The sequence below is a fragment of the Gouania willdenowi genome, unplaced genomic scaffold, assembly GCF_900634775.1.
Source record: "Gouania willdenowi unplaced genomic scaffold, fGouWil2.1 scaffold_14_arrow_ctg1, whole genome shotgun sequence".
NCBI classification, from domain to species: Eukaryota; Metazoa; Chordata; class Actinopteri; order Blenniiformes; family Gobiesocidae; genus Gouania; species Gouania willdenowi.
Window position 1 is genome coordinate 525,254 of NW_021144899.1, and position 20,940 is coordinate 546,193.

The following is a 20,940-nucleotide window of genomic DNA, read 5'->3' on the forward strand; positions in this document are numbered from 1 at the left end:
CTCAACACTGAGAAAGCTCTTAAACTGTTGGATGATCACATCATCAAGATTGAGTCCAGAGCGGGGTAGCGAGGTGCTGCCGGAGGTGCAGGCCTGCAGACAGAGAGTCAACCATGCGACTGGACGATCTCTTCATGCTCTCAGCGGCTCTGATGGCTCTGTCCAATGAGGGCGTGGCCTCAGTGTGACCTCAAAACCCCAACCGTGACCCGCTGTGAGGGGAGGGGAGGGGTAGAACCTGAGAGGAACACAACACAGTCTGTTATTGGTTTAGATCAGTGGTTCTCAAACCCTTTGTCCCACTTCAACATTTAACTTAGAAAACTATTTAAAAACATCTATAGATCATAATGATTGATAACACACATTTTAAACAATCTCACTTTGTAAAGAAGTGAAATAAACAGTATTTAGTGGATCATGACCACATTTTCATATTTAGAATTTCTGGCAAACCCAAAGATATATATATATATATATATATATATATTTTAGTTGAACTAGAGTTATATTTCACAAAGTGAAAGTATAGAAATACAGTTGTTTAAGATTTGAGAAACACCGCTTTAGAAAATAGATTTGTGTTTCACAGCCATTTATTCAGAGCATCACATGCAGCCTGAGACGTTTGGAGTAAAGTAGAAACATCACGGGAAAGTCACTGCACGATTGATTGATTGATTGATTGATTCATTCATTCATGTATTTATTTATATATTTATTTATTAAACTTCTCAGCGTCTCATTGTGTGCAGGGTGGGGAACATCCAGATCATCGGCCACTATTATTTTAATCTAAATGTGAGGGAGGGACTTGTAAACAAACCTTTTTCTACAGCAACAGTAAACAAAATACTCCAAAAACACACAAAATTAAAATGAAACAAATAAATAAATAAATACACAAAATGACTACAAAAATAACAAAACGCAGCGATCCACAAAACTGATCGTATCTGATCTGAGGGTCACATGATCTACAGTCATTAGAATAACAACCAATCAGATAGTGTGTTTTTGTTTTTTTTGCATATTTGGAGTCATTTTTTTAATGGTTTGTGTGTCTGTTGTGTTTGTGAAGTCATAACATCATTCTGTGTATTTTTGGATTAATTATTTGTTGTTTTGTTGGGGTTTTGTTACATTTTTTGTTCCTTTGTGTATTTTTCTAATCCATTTCGGTGTTTTTCATATTATTTTGAGTCTTTTTGTTGTTTTGTGTGTTTGTGGAGTTATTTTGTATATTGTGTGTGTGTGTGTGTGTGTGTACTTACAGTTTTTGAGGTGGACACCCTGGCAGAAACTGGCGTAGAAAAAGAGCACGGTTGTGTTGGCTCTTCACTGGTCTGACCCGATGAGGGGCGGAGTCTCTGCAACAGTCTGCCAATCATAAAGCAGGTTAGGAGTTCCATTCAGTGAGTGCTCAGTCAGAAGAAAGTGTGTGTGTGTGTGTGAATATCTTTTGAACAATTTCAGCCCATTTTTGCTTATTTTTATCATTTTTCTGTAACTTCACCAAACTCACCATATTTTAACCTATTTTCATCACTTTTTCTTTCCATATTTTTGCTCCTTTTAATTTAAATTTGCTACATTACTCCCATTTCTGACACTTCTACATCACATTTTAATGTCTTTTCTACACATTTTTTTGACTTTCCAGACATGTTCAGCACTTATAAACCCTTTCTACCACTTTTACACCTAATGTTTATATGTTGACCCATTATTGTCACTTTTAACCTCTTTTCACCAGATTTCATGATGATTTTTGCCATGTTCATCATAACCAGTGTCTCTCCTGGTTTCCTTTCCCTGATGTGAATGTGAGGAAGCTGTTTAGTTGATATAAATCAGAGACGTTTCTCTCACTGAGAACTCTGAACTGGTTGAATAAAGAAGGTTCTCACGGTGCTGTGGCGTCCGGCTGCTCCTCTCCACTGCTGCTGAGGTCTGAGTGGATCTGGACATCAGAGCAGGAGGCTGAACATTGGATCTCATCCCTGGAATCAGACACAAGTGCACATAACTTACAGTAGGGGCCCAAGAAGAGGGTTAGTACCCAGGGCCCAAAGTGTGGTGCTACGGCCCAGATGTAGCGTAGGAACGGGTGATAAATGAGGGTCGTTAAAGGGGAAATGACTGTTCTTACTGCTGCATGTGACACGCTGCGGTGACGAGCAGTAGAGGCTGCGGCTCCTCCCACTTTTCTCCTGCTGAGCCGTGCTGGCGTTTGTGGGCGGGTGAAAAACAGACGGAGGATTCCTGGAGCTTTCCTCAGCAGAGATGGACTCAATGGAATCACAGCAGAACAATCGGACACTGGAGGACAAAACCATGACTCAGCAATCACAGGAAGTCCAAAACAACACTATATCCACATTAAAACACTGCTTTTATTTTGAAGGGGACTTATTTATTTATGACTAATTCCTCCATAGATTTTAATAAGAAAATAAACAGGTTTTTTAATAAGAGAGGGGGAAAAATATTGATTCATGTATATATCACAATTTTATTTTGTGTAAAGATAATAAATATCAATATATTTATTTATTTTTTTCTAACCCTACATGCAGTGTCGTTTATGTTCCCGTGGTCTGTAAAAAAATGTCTCAGTGAGTTTCAATAATCGTTATTATTGAACTGTATAGAAGTGGATTAAGGCCAACTTTGATGAAGAGAATAATTATTTAAACTTTATTAGCAAACCTTTGACTTTTATCACCATGTTGTATTTTGAGTTCGTTTTTGAAATTTCAAATTGAATTTCATCTTTTCAACTTTAATTTCGTCTTTTCAACTTTAATGTTGATTTGCCCAAAATTATTTTCATTATCAAATTTGGCCCTAATCTGCTTCCGTAGAATCACAATAAATATTTATCGAATTGGTACCAAAGGATGGTGATAATATCAAATCCCTATTTTCTTTACTTATTTCTTCTTTTGATTTTGTATTTTTTTGTTTTATTTATTTCAATGTAAGGATTGTGGACAAAAGGATGTAGTCAGCTTTAGATTGAAAGCAGTCCTTTCAAAGTAAAAGAGAATATCTCTCCATGTTTTCATCACGTAATAATAATAAAATACATGTATGTTGCTGGTCTCACCTCTCTGTCGCCATCTGGTGGACAGGAGAAGGGGGGAGGGGGCTGCTCTCTGATCTAATGAAGCCAGTGTCCAGTTCTGGAGAGATGATCCCGTCCTGAGGGCGGAGCCAACACATGTTACAGTCACATTTAGACTTCCAATGGATAAGAAATGTTGCTTTTTCATTAACGTTGGATTCATGACTGATAAACACCTGAGAAGAACACGCTCATTCAGACACATTTTTTAATGCTGACTCACTTGCGATTGAACTTTGGAGCTCCTCCTCTCTCCAGGTATGATCCTCCTCCTCCTCCTGCTACTGCTGGTGGTGGTACTGCTACTGCTGCTGCTACTGCTACTGGTTCTGGTGGTGGTCCTGGTGGTGCTGGGTACAGGACCAGGGAAGCAGCTGGACTGACTGCTTCTAAAAGACAAATATCAAACATGTGAGACTGGAATCACAGGCGTAACTATTGATGGTGCACCAGGTTCCAGGCACCGTAATGCTGCGTTTACACCAGACATTTACATTTTCTGTATTTGATTTAATCTATTACATACTATGTCGTTCACCTGTTCTCTTTCATAGATTTTGGATAGTTGACAAAAACACATTTGTGAAAAATGTGGCGTTAAGTTGCAAATAATAAATAAAACAGTACAGACACATTAAGATTTTATAGAAGGAAGTTTTCACTTGCTGTGCCTATGTGTGTCCAAGCGTGTGTGTGCATGTACTTGTGTTTAGGGTGGGGGCACAAAAAAAAAAAATTTGCACCGGGTCCTATCACCATGATGTTACATCACTGACTGGAATCAAAACATTTGAGTACAATTTCAATCAAGTAACTTACAGTACTTCTACTTGAGTATGATATTTCAGTACTCTTTACACCTCCGGTGAGAAGCTCGTTAATTACCAAAAAAAAAAAAAAGAAGGGATTTATGGATAGGATTAAATAAGTATGTAGTTCTTCTACTTCGGTAATATAAATTGTAAACTGAAATGTGAATATTTTCTGTTTACATGTTCGAAATAAAAAACAAATAAAAAAATCTAAATCTACAAAATTAATTTTTTGTATTCAATATTTCGGATATTTAAAAAAAAAAAAATTTTTTTTTTTTTTTTTAACTTGTCTGTACATACTGTCAAAGGTCAACACTACAAGAAGTGCAATCATTATGAGACAGCAATGCATGTTTTGTTATTGCAATAAAATAAATTGAATTATTTTATTGCTTAATTGTGACCATCACCAGCCCTCCCTAAGGAAGGGTAAGAACTCTTTTATTATAGGGAGGATATAAAAAGGGAGAGCAGTGTTACACCTAAGGGTAGGGGGAAGGGATAGGGAGCAGGGAGGAGAGACTCAAGGTAGGAAATAGAAAAGGTGGGGAAGAATAGATTGTTTTACAGTGAGGGTGAGATGTGAAGTTGTAGAATATATTGTGCTTATTATGTTGTGTAATCAAGCCAGTATAGTGACAAGTGTGAAGCTTAGCTATAATGGTGGTGGCTGTGGACAGGGGGAATGAGTGAGTGGTAGTACCTAAAGCAGGTATTTGGGATTAACGTGTCTAAAATTAAGCCCAGTGTGAGTTTTATCCCACATCCCAAGGCGTGCCAGTGCATCGTATACCAGTATATGTGCAAGAACCGTTACCGCAAACCCAGGAACTTCCCCGGGCCCACAGATGCCGCCAGGACAGCAGAAAGAGTGGGGGCCAGGGAGCCCCAGGTAACCCACCCACGGCCGAGCAACCCCCCAGATGCTCCCAAGATCCCAGGCTAAGAGGCAGCCACCGCCCTCCACACACACATCCGAGGAAGCCCCAAGCAGCTGAGCACCCAGCGCATCCCGCCACCCCAGCATCCTGCCCCCCCCAACCACCCACACCCAAGCACCCCACCTCCATCGTGGCCTTCTGCAGTGTCAGGATCGCCTGGCAGCTGACGAGAAGACCCATGGAGAGGAGAGGGAAGATCAAACAGGCCGTGCAGTTTGTCCTGGCCGTGGCGCTGATCTTCATCACCTGTTTTCTGCCCAGCACCATGTCCCGCCTCTCCGTGTGGATCCTCAAGGTTTGGTACGACGAGTGCTCTTACTTTGAAAAGGCCAACCTGGCCTTCTACACCTCGGTGTGTTTCACATACTTCAACAGCGTTCTCAACCCTGTGGTCTACTGCTTCTCTAGCCCAGCTTTCAGCTGGACCTTCAGGAAGGTTCTTGACAAGCTGAAGAGAAGGAGAAGAGATGAAGAGAGCAGGAATAAGGACATTTCCACTGTTGATGCTAGAAAATTGTAAGCAGGCACTGAACCTGTTACCTTACATTTGGAAGGATTTAAAGCTAGCATAACAAACCAGTTGGTTTCATTTCATCATGGAAGCAGCTGAAGATCAGACGAGTGTAAGATGTTTTATTTATTCAGACAACTGTTCTTTTGGAAATCTACTTTGATCTCCTGACATGTTTCGACTCGAGTGACATCTGCCAGTCTTCATCAGAGGCGTCTGCTGATCACTTTGAAGTTTCTTTGATATCCACATAGTAATGCCAGCAAGATTGTTTTTGTCTTTTTTTAATAATATCTTATGAATATATAATAAACATTTTTTTCAAAAGGCAGAGGCTCTTATCTCTGATGGAAGAAGAATAAACCTGTCTCATGTATAAAGTGAATCCTACCCAGATTGGAGGAGGCTCGTCCCTGTGCAGCGCGGTCCTGGAGCTCCTGGGCCGTCTGCAGCTGGTTCTGGTGGTACCGCCCAGCCCCCTCCAGGTCCTGTACAGCCCAGTCATTACGTTACACGTTCATCATTGGTTCAGATCTCTCTTAATGAGCTGAAAGGCTGACCTGCATGCAGTGTGTGGCGTGTCCCAGCCCAGCGTACGCCCTCATCTGGATAGTTCTGTCCGACAGCTCCTGGCCCAGCTCTAGAACCTTAGTGTGGTACGACACGGCCTTTTCATAGTCCCTCTGTGAGTAGAATGCACTGCCCAGGTTACTGTAGGCTCTAGCCTCCTCACGGGGCTCCTTTAACGTCTGCAGACGCAACACACATCAATCTGTAATGCTGATTAATGATAAACGTCACAGAACTGTTCTCTATACCAGTGGTTCTCAACCTTTATTAGGCCACGACCCCCAAAATAAAGGTCCCAGAGAGCGGGGACCCTCACTGTAGCTGAAGGTGGTTGAACACGACATGAACATTGAAGAACAGTCATGTGGAGACAGGACCATCTATAAGGGGGAATAAAGGGGAGAGATTTTTGGGGTCCATCCATAAAGTCAGTAAAATGATGGTCCATTGTTCTATGAATCTGTGATAACCACATTTATTTATTCATCTGAATAATATCCACTGTTATCCAGGAACGTTTACTATTATTATAGTCATCTTAAAGATGGAAATCCTGGTTTTAATCACTAATAAAATGGTGGAACAGGTGGTGAAATAAGATTTTAAAAACCACAGAAATTGGTTAAAAGTTGTAAAAACAGAGAGAAAGTGGTAAAAAAAAACGTTCAAAGTGTCAATATTGGTACATTTAGTTTAAACTGGCAAATAATGGGCATGACAAATGGTGAATGTGGTTAAATTGGCAAAAATAATCATGAAATATGGTGAAAAGAGGTTAAAAGTGACATTAATGGGTCAATATATATGACATTAGGTGTAAAAGTGGTAGAAAGGGTTTATAAGTGATGAACGTGTCTGGAAAGTGGAAAAAATGTGTAGAAAAGTCATTGAAATGTGATGTAGAAGTGTCAGAAATGGGAGTAATGTAGCAAAAATACATTAAAAGGAGCAAAAATATGGCAAGAAAAAGTGATGAAAATAGGTTAAAATATGGTGAGTTTGGTGAAGTTGCAGAAAAAAAATGGGCTTAAATTGTTAAAAAATATTATTAGTTTCTTGAAGCAATCTGGCGACCCCCTCCCAGTGTCTTGTGACCCAAAAGTTGAGAACCACTGCTTTACTGTGACTGTTTCCATGGCGTACCATAGCGATGTCCAGGTGCTGCTGATGACAGTGAACAGCGTTGGTAAAGTCTCCTAACGCAGTATAAACTGAGCCCATGTTTCCCAGCTGTTGAGCCTCAGTTAGAAGTGATTGTGTTTGTTTGGCTAACATCACACACTGTTCATGACTAGCTAGAGCGTTGGGGTAGTCAGTGATGGCTGTGTACACGTGGCCCAGGCTGCTCAGAGCGCTGGACGCCGCCTGGAACACACACAAAGTGCACAGTCAGCGATGGTTTACAGTTAAAAAAGGGTTAAATTTAAACAAATAAAACAACTCAATTCAATATTTACAGAATAAAAATGACAAACACATTTTTTCAGTTTTATGATTGGGTCGAGACTAGGGATGTAACGGTTCACTCAACTCACGATACGATTCTCTCATGATTTATTTTACAAAATGGGACTGTCTATAAATGACTGAAAAATATTCCTTTATTTTTTTTGGGAAAATACTACACTATTTTTCATCGTCAAAAGAATCCCTCGATAAACTATTTAAAACAATGCAATTTAATTAAAAACAAATCTTGAATGAAATAAATAAAGGAATAATACAAATGAAGAAGCTTATTATTTAAATTCTGGTTCTACAGTAAACAATACAAAACTGCATAATAGTTATTTTTAAAAGTGCAACTGAAAATGTATTTTGTGCCTTAACAATTGGACTTAAAAAACAAAACAAAAAAAAAAAACAGTCATTTTACTGTATTTCCATCAGATATTTGTTTGGACCAGCAGAGGGCGCTGGTAACCCAGTGGTTGGTTGGCATGCAGATATTCTGTGCAGTTTAGAAGAGAAGCTACGCTAGCAGGCAGAGCTAATAGAAAAACGTGACTTTTACAGATATTCATGTAATATTACAAATATTCTTTCGGTGCTAAAGGGGTAATGAATCATTTATTAACATATTTAAGAGTAGAAGGCGGCCAGAAAGAAAGTATTAGAAGACTCCGCCCGCCGCCTACACTTCTGGATCTGCTGGTTAAAAAAATTACTGCGATTCAATTTTCAGAAAATTGATATCAACCGTGATACCTATGAATCGATTTTTAACTGCCTTACGATTAATTGTTACATCCCTACTCTGAACGCTAGAACCAGAATTTAAAATGTATCCTATAAGACACTGGCAGCCAATGAAGTTCTTTTAGAACAGGAGATATGTGAGTCCTCCTATTAGTACGGGTCAGAATTCTCACTGCAGAGTTTTGTACTAGTTGCAGACGTGACAGCTCCTTCTTGTTCAAACATGTGAATAAACTATTACAATAGTCTAAACGTGAAAACACAAAAGCATGAATGATGAGCTCCAAATCATTCTGTGACACCATTTTCCTGAGTTTAGATATTTTCCTTAGTTGAAAGAAGCAGTTCCTCATCAGATGTTCACAGTGCTGCACTAATATAGGTCTTTGTCAAAGATAACGCCTAAGTTTCTAAGGCTTGGTTTAGCAGACTGGCCTACGTCACCCAAGTACTGTTTAAACCCTGGAATTGAGTCATCGGGGCAATAATCAGTGTTTTAGTTTTGTCTGCATTGAGCTGCAGAGTTGTCGCTGAGTCATCGTTTTATTTCCACTAAACAATGGAGTAAAGAGTTTAGCTTCTGCGTCTCAGACGGCTTAAAGGAGCAGTAAAGCTGGATGTCATCAGCAAATACGTGGTAAGAAACATCACTGAACCTTTGGACGATCTTTCTCAAGGGGGTCAAATACAACAAAAATAAGACAGGACCCAAAACGGAGCTTTGAGGGACTCCACACAACAAATCCGCTGACTCAGACCTAATTTGGTTAGCTGTCACACTAAAGCTATGCCCAGATAAATAAGAGAAGAACCACTGTAGAACTGACCCTGTCAGTCCTACTTGATCCCTCAATCTTCTCAGCAGGACCTGATGGTCAACGGTGTAGAAGGCTGAGGACAGATCTAAGAGAACCAGAACAGTGCATTTTCCAGAATCAGCAGACATCATGACATCACTGGACACTTTCAGTAAGGACGTTTCCGTAGAGTGCTTTTTACAGAAATCAAACTGAAACGTCTCATGGACGTTACTTTGATCCAGTAAAAATGTCAGCTGGTCACAGACCACCTTCTCAAAGATCTTAGACAGGAACGGGAGTTTAGAAAAAGGCCTGAAACTATTGCAGTCCGTGGGGTATAAAGCTGCTTTTTTAAGTAGTGGCTCCACTATGGCATGTTTGAAAACATTTAGAAACACACCAGTAGACAGAGAGAGGTTAACCATTTTGGTAACACCAGGGCCAATTACCTCAAACACTTTTTGAAAGAGCCTACAAGGAAGGACGTCAGATGAACAAGAGGAGGGCTTCATCTTAGTCACCAGAGCAGAAATATTGGCAAATGTCACGGTCCTAAATGAGGACCACAAGCTGGAGACAGGCTCAGAGACAGCAGAGGTACCACACGGTCCTTAATATCTTCATTTTATCAGTAAAACATCCACAAAATAAACAGGGGTAACTGGAGCAGCAGGACATACGAGAAACTTTATCGTGTCAAACAACACTTTGGGATTTTTCTTGTTCAGTGTTACCAGTTGATGGATATAAACAGATCTGGTGTTCACAACCATTTCATTGTGAGATGACACAAGATCCCTGAGAAAAAGCCTGTGAACCTCAAGGTTTGTGGATTTCCACAAACGTTCAGTCTTTTGACACAGACTTAAGAATTAGGATATCTTCATTAATCCATGGGAACGCTTCTTTTTGTGTAGATAGATTGGATTTAACAGGAGTCACCTGATCCAAAATAGTTACACACCATTAACTACCATGAACCACCATTAATCACCATCAACCTCAATTAATGAGCAATAATCACCATTAACCACCAATAACAAATGATCCCCTTATAGGACGAGGTAACGGACTTAAATTAAATTAAACTAAATTAAAATATAACAAAATGCAGTGAATAAAAAGAAAAAAAAGAACCAAATACTTAAATGATGAATAAACACAAAAGTGTAAAAACACTGGCCATGGTGGAAATTCAAATGAGTCATGAATCAGATCAATTCAGTGACTCAGATCTATAAAATAAATGGGGGGGAGGGGTTAGCTCCTACCTTGGGCCACTTAGGGTTGATGAGTCGAGTTTGATGGCGTCATTGAGGGCGGGGCTATAGCGGCCCACTCTGATGTAGGCTGCTGAGCGGTCGCTGTACAGGATGTAGTTGTGGGGGTCAGCACCTCACTGTAGAGCTGGATAGCCAATGAAAAGTCCCCCTGCTGGCACGCCTGGTTACTGCGACGCACACGCTCCACAAACTGTGATTTACTCAGAGAGGAAGAACTCTGAGGGGGGGGGGGGATCCAACACCTTCACCTCAGAGGATGGAGACATGAAGGAGGAGGAAGGAGGGATGATGGAGGATCATTTGTGCTGGTGGAGCGAGAACCAATCAGGGAGAACTGTCAGAAAACAAGAAGAAAAACACAGATTAAAGTCAAACATTGATCCTGTTCTGGTGTCATGTGACCATTAGTGCTCTGTGTGTTACGTTGTTACACAATGTGTATGTGTTACACTCCTCCTATTCAGCCCTAGAGAGCCTCTGTCCTGCCTGTTTTAGATCAAGAGGCCCAGGGGTCACTGCAGCCATCCAATAAGTACACAAAACCACAGAAAAATACACACAACTACTCACAGTTACACATACACACAGAAATATAAGAAAAACGGAGAAAACAACGACAAAAGGTGAGAAAAATACACAAAATGACACATTAAACTACAACAAAAACACAAAATGAAAAAGGAGATAGACAAAAAGCCACCAAAAACACACAAAATGACAAAAAAGTACACAAAACAGTAAAAATACACAAAGGGACAAGAAAAATATCTCAAAAACACACAAGACTGTTAAAAATATTCACATAAATAAATGAAAAACAAACAAAATGACAACAAAAGCAAAACGCCTTTAAAAAGAATGAAAATGACAGAAAAGTACAAAAAAAAAAAGAGTAAAAACACAACGAAAAGACACAAAATTAAGCAGAAAACTGCAAATACACAGAAAAAATATACTAAATGAAAAAGGAGTTACACAAAATGTCTCATAACACACACACAAAATGTCAGAAAAGTACAAAAAAAAGTTACAATACACAAAAAGATGGCAAAAATAAGTAATGTATACTTTATTAATCATAGAGGGCTGCCAACTGCAGGTTCCCAGGAACCATGATCAACATCCCACAGTGATGACATAAAATACATCAAAATGTGTTAAAAACATGACAAAAAAAATACACAAAACAAACCTGTAAAACTACACAAAAGGATGACAAAAATACAAGATAATACTCAAAAAACTCACAAGACGGCTACAAATATACACAGAAATATTTAAAAAAAAAACAAAATGACTTCAAATACACAAAACATCACAAAACACACAAAAGGAAAACATTAGAAAACAAATCTTTTGTTGTTTCCTGTCAATGCTCTGATTGGTCATTAATCTAAACTAGTACAGTGCCCGTCAGAAGTATGCATTCATGTGGGAGCTTAAGTTGAGTTAATTATGGCCAAATGAGTATGTGTTTGAAGGTTGGATGTACAAAGAGGTGTACATAATCTGTACTCTGTAGTGTTATAAAGGGGTTTATTTGCGGGTGCTAAATAAAACAGCGTGTGCAATTTCCCTGGTTGAATTCTATGAGACATGAACACGATAAATGTGTTTGTTGTTTTTTTTTTAAACTCACTTTTATATTTTTTTGTTTGTTGTATTTTTCTGTAATGTATGTTTTTTGGAGTCATTATGTGTATTTGCGTATCTTTCTGTTGTGTTTTTGTGCTTTTTTTTGTATAATTATAGTTTTTTGTTGCCATTGCAGTGATTCTGGAGTCATTTTGTGTATTTTTGTGCATTTCTGTTGTCATTTTGTGAATTTTTTTTGTAGAATTATTTAGTTTAGTGTAGTTTTGAGTCATTTTCATATTTTTGTTGTATTTTTCTGTAATGTATGTTTTTTGGAGTCTTGTGTATTTTTTTTATCTTTCAGTTGTCTTTTTGTGCGTTTTTTGTATAATTGTTTTTGGTTGCTAGTAAAGTGCCCATCAAAAGTATGTATTCATATAGTGGGAGGAGCTTAAGTAGAGTTGTCAATTATGTCCAAACGAGTATGTGTTTGAAGATTAGATGTAAAAAGAGGTGTACATACTCTGTACTCTGTAGTGTTATAAAGGGGTTTATTTGCGGGTGCAAAATAAAACAGCGTGTGCAATTTCCCTGGTTTAATTGCATGAGACATGAACATGATAAATGCGTTGTTTTTTTTTTTTTAACTCACTTTTATATTTTTGTTGTTTGGTGTATGCTTTTTGGAGTCATGTGTATTTTTGTATCTTTCTGCTGTGTTTTTGTATAAATATAATTTTTTGTTGCCATTGTAATGTCATTCTGTTGTTATTTTTTGTATAAATATTTAGTTTTGTGTCTTTGGAGTCATTTTTGTTGTTTGGTGTATTTTTCTGTAATGTACGGTTTTTTTTTAGTCATTTTGTGTGTTTTTTTTTAATCTTTCAATTGTCTTTTTGTGCACTTTTAGTATAAATATTGTTTCGTTTTTTTGTTTTATTTTACTTATTTAGTATATTTTTAATTATAAATAAATAAATACCTTGTGTATGTGTTCCCGGGAAATGTTTGAGACGCTGATAACCAAACTCCATAGACATTGTAGTGCCAATCAGAAACACAACAAAACTGCGCAAAACAAAACGTAAAGCTCCAAACTACGAGTGAGTAAGTAAATTAAATTATTATCTACTATTCGGCTGTCTTATTTAAAAAAAAACAAAAATCATTGTTTACCTTTGAACCGAGTGGTCAGAGCTTAGCTTCCATGCACGGCACCACAGACAATCTGCAGTTTTCCAGATGGAGAATTGAACGGGTTGGGAATGTTGTCTGTAAAAGACTCACCAGTGGCTGATGGTTTCAGCACACCCTCACACCCTGAGGTCAAAAGTTGAATAGGTTTCATTTCGGGGCCGTCCAGAAGTGAAATAAAATTAAAATAAACATTTTGAAATTACCAAATGACTCCAAAATAACAGATACACACACTTGGGGTATTTGGAACCCGTCGACCAAGTTTCAGGTTGAACTGGCATCGCGTCGGGGAGATATTTGCTCCACACAGACACAGACACAGACACAGACACACACACACACACACACACACACACACACACACACACACACACACACACACACACACACACACACACACACACACACACACACACACACACACACACACACACACACACACACACACCTACCTCCCTTGAATTATAGTATAGACTAGTACAGTCCCCGTCAGAAGTATGCATTCATATAGTGGGCGCTTAAGGAGAGTTGACAGTTACGGGCATAATAATAACATACTCTGTAGTATTATTAAGGGGTATATTTGCAGGTGCAAAGTAAAATAACGTGTGCAATTTCCCTGGTTTAATTCTATGAGACATTCGCATGATGAATGTGTTTTTTTTTTTTTTTTTACTCATTTTTATATTTTCTGTTTTAATTATTGTTTGTTGTTGCCATTGTAGTGTTATTCTGGAGTCATTTTGTGCATTTTTTTTTTTTTTTTAATGTAGTTTTGTGCATTTGTGTTGTCATTTTAGTGTATTTTTTGTATAAATATTTAGTTTTGTGTATATTGTCATTTTCATATTTTTGTTGTTTGGTGTATTTTTCTGTAGTACAAGTTTTTTGGAGTCATTTCATGTGTTTTGGAGCCTTTTGAATATTTTTTGTGCATTTCTGTTGTTTTGTGTACTTCCTGTATAAATACTGTTTAGTTTTTTTGTTTTACGTCATTTATGCATTTTTTGTATAATTATTGTTTTTTGTTGCATTTGTAGTGTGATTCTGGAGTCATTTTGTATTTTTTTAGTGTAGTTTTTTGCATTTCTGTTGTCTTTTGTGTATTTTTTGTTTAAATATTAAGTTTTGTGTATTTTGAGTCATTTTCATATTTTTGTTGTTTGGTGTGTGTTGGGGGGAATCCATTCTAAATTCATACGCACCAGTCCATCCACGTGTACCTGCCTAACTTTCACTAAACTTCTCTATTGTCAGTAGTTAGATGTAGTGGCAGGTGTGTCGTGAGAGAAGCTGCAGTAATCAGGTGACCTTCACTATGTAGCGACATGTAAACACTTAGATCTGACTCAGAGCATAACACTACACTCACTATCACCCTATGGACGGGTGTCGTGACACAGACTGTAACCGGACTAAATGGTGGTCCGTTATTCAACTCAACACTCACATACCTGCACGCATGTCACGTAGACGGTGATCGATAGTGAAGCCCACCTGATCAATGTGTGTGTGTGTGTGTGAGACTCTACCTGAGACTGTAAACTCCTCCGTTGATTCTCACACACACGCGCCACGAAAAAATGTGCAGCTTTCAACACAGCAGCCATTGCCGTTAGTGTTGTATCGTTCGTGAACGATTCGTTCAAAATGAACTAATCTTTTATATGACTCGGGAGTAACGAGTCTTCTCAGGGAGCGATTCGTTCATTTTCATGCAGTACCTTCTCTCGCCACATGGCAGCAGCTGCATGAGCTCAGTCAGCAGCAGACAGGAAACAGAAATGATTCGTTCACCACTCACTCAGCTGGATCCATTCTCAGGTCCCAGTTCTTTAGTCACGTGACAGACAGGCTGTCTGTGAGCAGCAAGCACTGCAGTTCGTTCGGTTCGTTCACGATTCGTTCATACGGATCATGACGGATTGCTCTTTCGTTCATTCGTCACGTGACAGCTGTGGCTCAGACAGCTACGGGGCTGGGGGGCTGTTGACTGAGAGCTGAACAAGGAAATGATTGATGTCTGATATCTACAGTTTATTTGTCATGTGACACCCGATATAGATTATTTATTCACGAAATCATAATTATAGTGGTCTTCAGTCCTTGTTGTGTTATTGTATAGCCTATATAATGAATGTGTTTGTAAATAAATACTTTCGAAAATTATATCAACGTGTTAACTTTGTGTTATTTGCCACACAATAGTAAAATACCACAATACGTTATTCATTCATGAAATCATAACTAATCAGCGGTCTCCGGTTCTTTTAACCTTTTTTATTTGAATAATATAATTTTAATTACGTTAAACATCTAGGCTGCACTTAATAGCTCCGGTTACCCACTCTGCTTTTGCTCATGTTCAAAACTTTCTGCACACGTCTGTGTTCTGTGACATGTCCGGAGAAAAAGTCACAATTTCATGAGATTTTTTTATTTTTTATATAAGTCTACCTGCGCTATATTAATCTGTGTATTGCTCTGCTCGTCTGCTGCTGCAGTATCGCTGTCAGTCTGATAGCCTACATAACGGGTTTGCATCGGATGAGAAAAGGAGGTGGAAACGCACCACAAATTCTCACTAAATGTTAACTTTAGAGCCTCTGATCAGCAGCTCACATAGCCCAAATTTGCATACTGGTTTAAGAGCACTTGAGAGCATAATTAGTCGTACACACTTTCACACAGCGCAACAGGGGGTTCACTCGGTTATAGTCACGGCACATGCCGGTGTCGCATCCACTCCCACTGTGCGAAACTAATTCACGTCACAAGTTGGCGTAATTATTTATACATTTTTCTACTACCTGAGCTAAATGGGGTTTGGCATGAAATTGTGTGCAAAGTGGCAATTGTTTGACTCTAATGATATAGCTTTTTTCACCTCGTCACATTTTAATGTCGCACAGAGTGAACTACTAGGAGTGACGTGATTCTGGGCCACAAATTGAGCGCTACTGTCATTCAAGGCTCCATGATGGGCAGTTACCCATCCCCCCACCCATCACCTACATTTACATTAAGTGCCAGGTAAAATCAGAACACAAACAACAGGGGTCTGAGCAGGTCAGAAAAATGAGTGGAAGGAAAAGGAGTGACATTTGGAACCATTTCAGTGAGGTTTCAGCCACTAAATCCAAATGCAATATTTGCAAAAGGATTTTATCAACCCAAGGAGGAAGCACTTCAAATTTGAGAAGACACCTTAAAACGGCACATCCAACTGTGCAGTTAGCACAAGTGAGGGGGGAGAGTGACGATGGAGCCACTGCAGCAGCTGCAAATATCTCCACCAGTAGCACTTTATCTGGACCTCAAATCACTGCTGCTGCAACACTGGCTACAGCTTCTGCAATATCCAGTACACCAGCAGCACCCACCACCACCACCCAAACAGCAGTTAGACCACGGAGGCCACAACAAACACATATGGGCACTTACATTACAAGGCCAATGGATCCACTCAGGCAGAGCAAACTGGATGAAGCACTGGTTAAAATGATAGCTTCTGACTATCAACCATTCTCCATCGTTGAGGACAAAGGCTTCAAAGAATTCACAAAGACCCTGGACCCTTCATACACTCTGCCAAGCAGGAAAACACTTTCTCAAACTCTACTGCCAAAGATGTATGGAAAGATAAGAGCTGAGTTGTTGGAGAAAATCAAGAATGCTCCTGCTGTATGCCTCACAACTGACTGCTGGACATCTGTAACAACCACAAGCTACATGTCTGTGACCTGCCACTATGTACAGGATTTTGCAATGACATCCCATCTCCTGGACTGTTTTGTCTTGACAGACAGACACACTTCTGCTCACCTGGCAAGTGAGTTGAAGAGAGTTGCAGATGAATGGGGTGTCAGTGACAAAGTTGTAGCTTGTGTCACAGACAATGCCAGCAACATTGTGGCAGCCCTGAGAGACCACCTGCACTGGGACCACATACCATGCTTTGCTCATGTTTTAAATCTTGTTGTGAGAGCTGCACTTAGAGAGGTTCAGGGTACAGTTCATAAAATAAAAGCTGTGGTGGAATACTTCCACAGAAGCACAGTTGCTTCAGACAAGCTGAAGGCCACACAGCAACAGATGGGCCAGGAGCAGCTGCGCTTGAAGCAGGATGTGGTTACAAGGTGGAATTCCACATTTTATATGGTGAAAAGGTTCATTGATGTCAAGGATCCAGTCATCTCCACCCTGGCACTTATCAATGCACCCCTATCCACACTGTCCACAGAGGAATGGGAAATTGCTCAGGAAACAGCGGACATCCTCAAACCTTTTGAGGAGGTCACCGTTGAAGTGAGCGCTGAGAGGTATGTAGTTAAAGTAATTCATTTATATTAAACTAACTCACTTTTAATAAGCACAAACTTCATATTTAAAAATATATATATAGTTAGTGATGGATTTTAACTGTATCCTTACTGTTAACAAAGACACATGACATTGATCTGTGATAGTACACTGTTATAACTGCTTTTGAGAACAAAATATGAATAATTGAACTCTGTCTGTAGGTTTGTGACTGCCTCCAAAGTGATTCTGATGGCAAGAGGTCTTCAGAGGATTGTTGCTCGCCATCAAAGAAGCCCGTCAGTCCATGAACCTATTAAAAAACTGGTGGACAGCCTGATGTCTGAAATGCAGAAGAGGTTCAGCAAGGTGGAGCACATTGAGAAGCTTGCTGATGCAACTTGTTTGGACCCAAGGTTCAAAAAGCAAGCTTTTGTTAACAGCAAGGCTGCAGAGGACACTGTGAAGAGAATCACAGCTGCTGCAGCACACAACCACCCCAGTCACAGTGAGGAGGAGGAGTCTCAAAATCCCTCTGTGGCTGCCAGCACAGGGGCCATGTTTTGGGAAGACTTCGATGAGAGGGTTGCAAGCACCAGGGCTTCCACTTCCTCAGATTCTGCCACATCGAGCACCTCAACTGCTGCCATGATGGAGATGCGGGCCTACTTGGCAGAGCCACTCCTATCCCGCTCATCAGATCCTCTGGCATGGTGGAGGATGTGCTCGCCCGTATTCAAAACTCTGTGTGAGGTGATGAAAACTAGACTGTGCATTGTGGCCACATCTGTGCCCTCTGAGAGAGTTTTCTCAAAGACTGGGCAGATAATCACAGACAGACGGAACAGGCTCAGCCCCTCCAAGGTCCGCCAGCTTGTGTTTCTAAATGCCAACTTGCCTTAAAGCTGGCCTTTAATATACATGTGTCACTTTTAATTGTGCAATATTGTTGGTTTGGTTTGGTTTGGTTTTTATTTAATTTTATTCTTATTTAACTTTTTCTATTTAACTTTATGTCTCTTACTCTTAGATGTGTATGTTGTGTATATAATACACATGTGTCACTTTTAATTGTGCAATATTGTTGGTTTGGTTTTTATTTAATTTTATTCTTTAACTTTTTCTATTTAACTTTATTTTTGTCTCTTAGATGTGTGTAGTGTTGTGTATATAATGTAAAGTGTGTTTATATATAAGTCTCTTTAAAAATAAATATTTTCGAAAATTATATCAGCATATTTATTGTGTTATACTCTGCCACAAAATAATCAAACATAACAATGATAACAACAAACACAATAAAAATAACAATAATAGTAATAATAATAATGTCACTTTTTGGACACAATAAATGCACCATGTAAACATAGGCAACTCATCAACTATTATTTTTTGTTTTAATTGTATCATTAATTGTCAAAATTAGTTTTACATTCGCTGTCCTCTCCCCAGCTGTCATGTGATCGACTGCTCAGCCGAAAGGGTCTCTGTCTGCTCAGGCTGTGGAGCAGAGCAGTACTTGTTCTCGTTCATCCAACTCGTTCATTTGTCACGAGTCTGACTCGCGGGCTGACCGGGTCTTTCTCGTTCATCGTTCACAGCTCAGTACTTCGTTCTCGTTCGTCCAACTGGTTCCTTTGTCACATGACTCGCGGGCTGACCGGGTCTTTCTCGTTCATCGTTCATCGGTTCACAGCTCTGGCTCAGGCTGAGCTCTGCGCCAGCAGCATTACTTCTCTCTGATTGGTCTGTTTTCACTGTCACGTGACAGTTACCCAGACTGCCGTGCTGTTAAACAATGATAACAGAGAGGATACAGGACACAAGTTACATTATTGTGGTGTGTGTTAGCTTTCCTGGGTTTTCAAATGGCTTGAATAGCTTATGGCATTTTGTGTGTTATACTTTGTCACCTGAAGCAAACCATCTTGTCTACAGTATTTATAGTTGGAGAAAACACGTCGGCGGTATGAGTTCTGCATTGTGCAGGCTTCAGCGCCATCTGCTGTACAAATGAACGAAATGATTCGTTCGGGACTCGTTCAATTTAATGTTCGAGAGTTAAAGAATCGAATCAGAGGAAAGAACCGGTTTTCCCATCACTAATTGCCGTCAATAACTTCCGGGTGAGTTCTGTCCGGTCTAAATAGCGAACAATCAAACTAACGTGAAAATAAACGTTTTGAAGTATTTTTCCTCAAAAGAGAAAAGAGAAGTCCACGGAGGCTCATTCACGCACCGGAAGTGAGCGGAAGTGAGCTGTGCAGTGAAATAGATATAGATGGTGCGCTAGCGCCCCCTCACACCCTGAGGTCAAAAGCTGAATAGGTTTCATTTCGGGGCCGTCCAGAAGTGAAATAAAATTAAAATAAACATTTTGAAATGACCAAATGACTCCAAAATAACAGATACACACACTTGGGGTATTTGGAACCCATCGACCGAGTTTCAGGTCGAACTGGCACTGCGGAGATATTTGCTCCACACACACACGCACACGCACACACACACACACACTCTTTAAAAAACAAAGACCTCGTCACCATCTTTAACAGTCGTAGTTTGTAATTTAACAGGAATGAGGTCAGTGAGAAGGAATAAAACAAAAGAATAAATGAAACTAAAGGCATTTTTATTGACACAACAAGTAACAACAGTTATTCAAGATCCAGAACTTCTTCCAACGTGATCCAAAGGTAGGACATGTTCCTGAGAGCGTGTGATTCTCCATCAGCTCTTTCAGCTTTTCTTCACACCATCAGCACCAGGTGTTGGACTTGATGATAAGTTGGACCATTGATGACCCAGATTCACTAACACTGAGCCACTAGTAGTCTGCAAGATGGAAACGCCCCTAAGTGTCGTATTTTGGCTTCAAGAACGTTGAGTTTGAAACGTTACAGTGCACGCCCACTACTATAGACGCCATATTTAAATGAGCGTTTTTCCATAGGACAGGAAGTGCTGAGTGCAGGAACACATCAAACGCTTCTCTCTATCCTCAACACTGAGAAAGCTCTTAAACTGTTGGATGATCACATCATCAAGATTGAGTCCAGAGCGGGGTAGCGAGGTGCTGCCGGAGGTGCAGGCCTGCAGACAGAGAGTCAACCATGCTTTATAAAACATGTTTTAGATAATTATTACTTTACTAATGGTAAAGTAAAAAAGTACATGCTACTAAATGTACTGTACTGTAATTAAAAAAACAAAAAACAAATGTTCCTTCAATTATAAGACAGTGTTTTTAAACCAGCAAATTCTTTATCCTTTATTTTTTTTAAGAACTTGTAGAATACTGGTTTATGAAAACAAGTAAAATATGTTACCCTTGAACACCTGGAGAATTTAGCACTCATAATGAACACAATTTGTAAATAAAATGTGTCAAGAAATAAAATGTTCAATAAAAACCAGAGCAGCTTTGAGTTTAACGTCCTTAAGAACTTGTGGAAAACTGGTACATGGACATAAATTAAATCTGTTACCCTATATGAACACCTGGAGAATTTAGCACTAATTATAGATTAAAATAAATGTGTAAATAAAATGTTTCAAGCTTCTCCTCCAGCTTCACGGTTGTTGGTTGTGGAAGATGACGTCACGATGTAAAAAGA

At 39.4% G+C, this 20,940-nt stretch overlaps 3 protein-coding genes and 2 long non-coding RNA genes across 10 annotated transcripts in view; 2 read left to right on the forward strand and 3 right to left on the reverse strand.

Moving 5' to 3' along the window:
• Positions 1-20,940, reverse strand: part of LOC114458605 (uncharacterized) — a 259,265-nt gene that overhangs the window by 188,297 nt on the left and 50,028 nt on the right. The gene's annotated exons all lie outside the window — the stretch shown is intronic.
• LOC114458625 (uncharacterized) lies at positions 1,238-2,567 on the forward strand. Its single transcript, XR_003673081.1, has 2 exons — positions 1,238-1,398; positions 1,757-2,567. It is a non-coding gene; the product is annotated as an uncharacterized LOC114458625 (long non-coding RNA).
• On the reverse strand, positions 1,332-15,218 carry LOC114458618 (G-protein-signaling modulator 1-like). Of its 2 annotated transcripts, XR_003673080.1 has the most exons (10): positions 14,554-15,218; positions 10,238-10,583; positions 7,111-7,332; positions 5,958-6,146; positions 5,789-5,885; positions 3,354-3,519; positions 3,113-3,207; positions 2,153-2,322; positions 1,911-2,003; positions 1,332-1,380 (listed from the first exon to the last, which is right to left on the reverse strand). XR_003673080.1 is itself a non-coding variant. In XM_028441047.1 (9 exons), exons 3-9 carry the CDS (start codon positions 7,240-7,242, stop codon positions 1,998-2,000), a joined length of 855 nt encoding a protein of 284 aa, XP_028296848.1. In that variant the 5' UTR covers positions 7,243-7,332; positions 10,238-10,583; positions 14,554-15,218; the 3' UTR covers positions 1,667-1,997. The 2 variants fall into 2 exon arrangements, 1 of the variants encoding a protein (XP_028296848.1); XM_028441047.1 differs by lacking the exon at positions 1,332-1,380 and having other exon boundaries at positions 1,667-2,003.
• Positions 14,648-18,327, forward strand: LOC114458607 (zinc finger BED domain-containing protein 4-like). Its single transcript, XM_028441027.1, has 2 exons — positions 14,648-17,343; positions 17,548-18,327. The coding sequence occupies exons 1-2, from the start codon at positions 16,100-16,102 to the stop codon at positions 18,224-18,226; spliced, it is 1,923 nt and encodes a 640-aa protein (XP_028296828.1). The 5' UTR covers positions 14,648-16,099; the 3' UTR covers positions 18,227-18,327.
• LOC114458630 (uncharacterized) lies at positions 18,719-19,426 on the reverse strand. Its single transcript, XR_003673086.1, has 2 exons — positions 19,237-19,426; positions 18,719-19,111 (listed from the first exon to the last, which is right to left on the reverse strand). It is a non-coding gene; the product is annotated as an uncharacterized LOC114458630 (long non-coding RNA).

Excerpts from the sequence above, each read along its gene's own strand:
- LOC114458618 (XM_028441047.1), bottom strand. The coding sequence starts at position 7,242 with ATGTTAGCCAAACAAACACAATCACTTCTAACTGAGGCTCAACAGCTG. Across the intron at positions 5,886-5,957 it reads ACGCCACACACTGCATGCAG|GACCTGGAGGGGGCTGGGCG; the intron begins GTCAGCCTTTCA and ends TGGGCTGTACAG. Across the intron at positions 3,208-3,353 it reads GCTCCAAAGTTCAATCGCAA|GACGGGATCATCTCTCCAGA; the intron begins GTGAGTCAGCAT and ends CTCCGCCCTCAG.
- LOC114458607 (XM_028441027.1), top strand. The coding sequence starts at position 16,100 with ATGAGTGGAAGGAAAAGGAGTGACATTTGGAACCATTTCAGTGAGGTT. Across the intron at positions 17,344-17,547 it reads GTTGAAGTGAGCGCTGAGAG|GTTTGTGACTGCCTCCAAAG; the intron begins GTATGTAGTTAA and ends CTCTGTCTGTAG.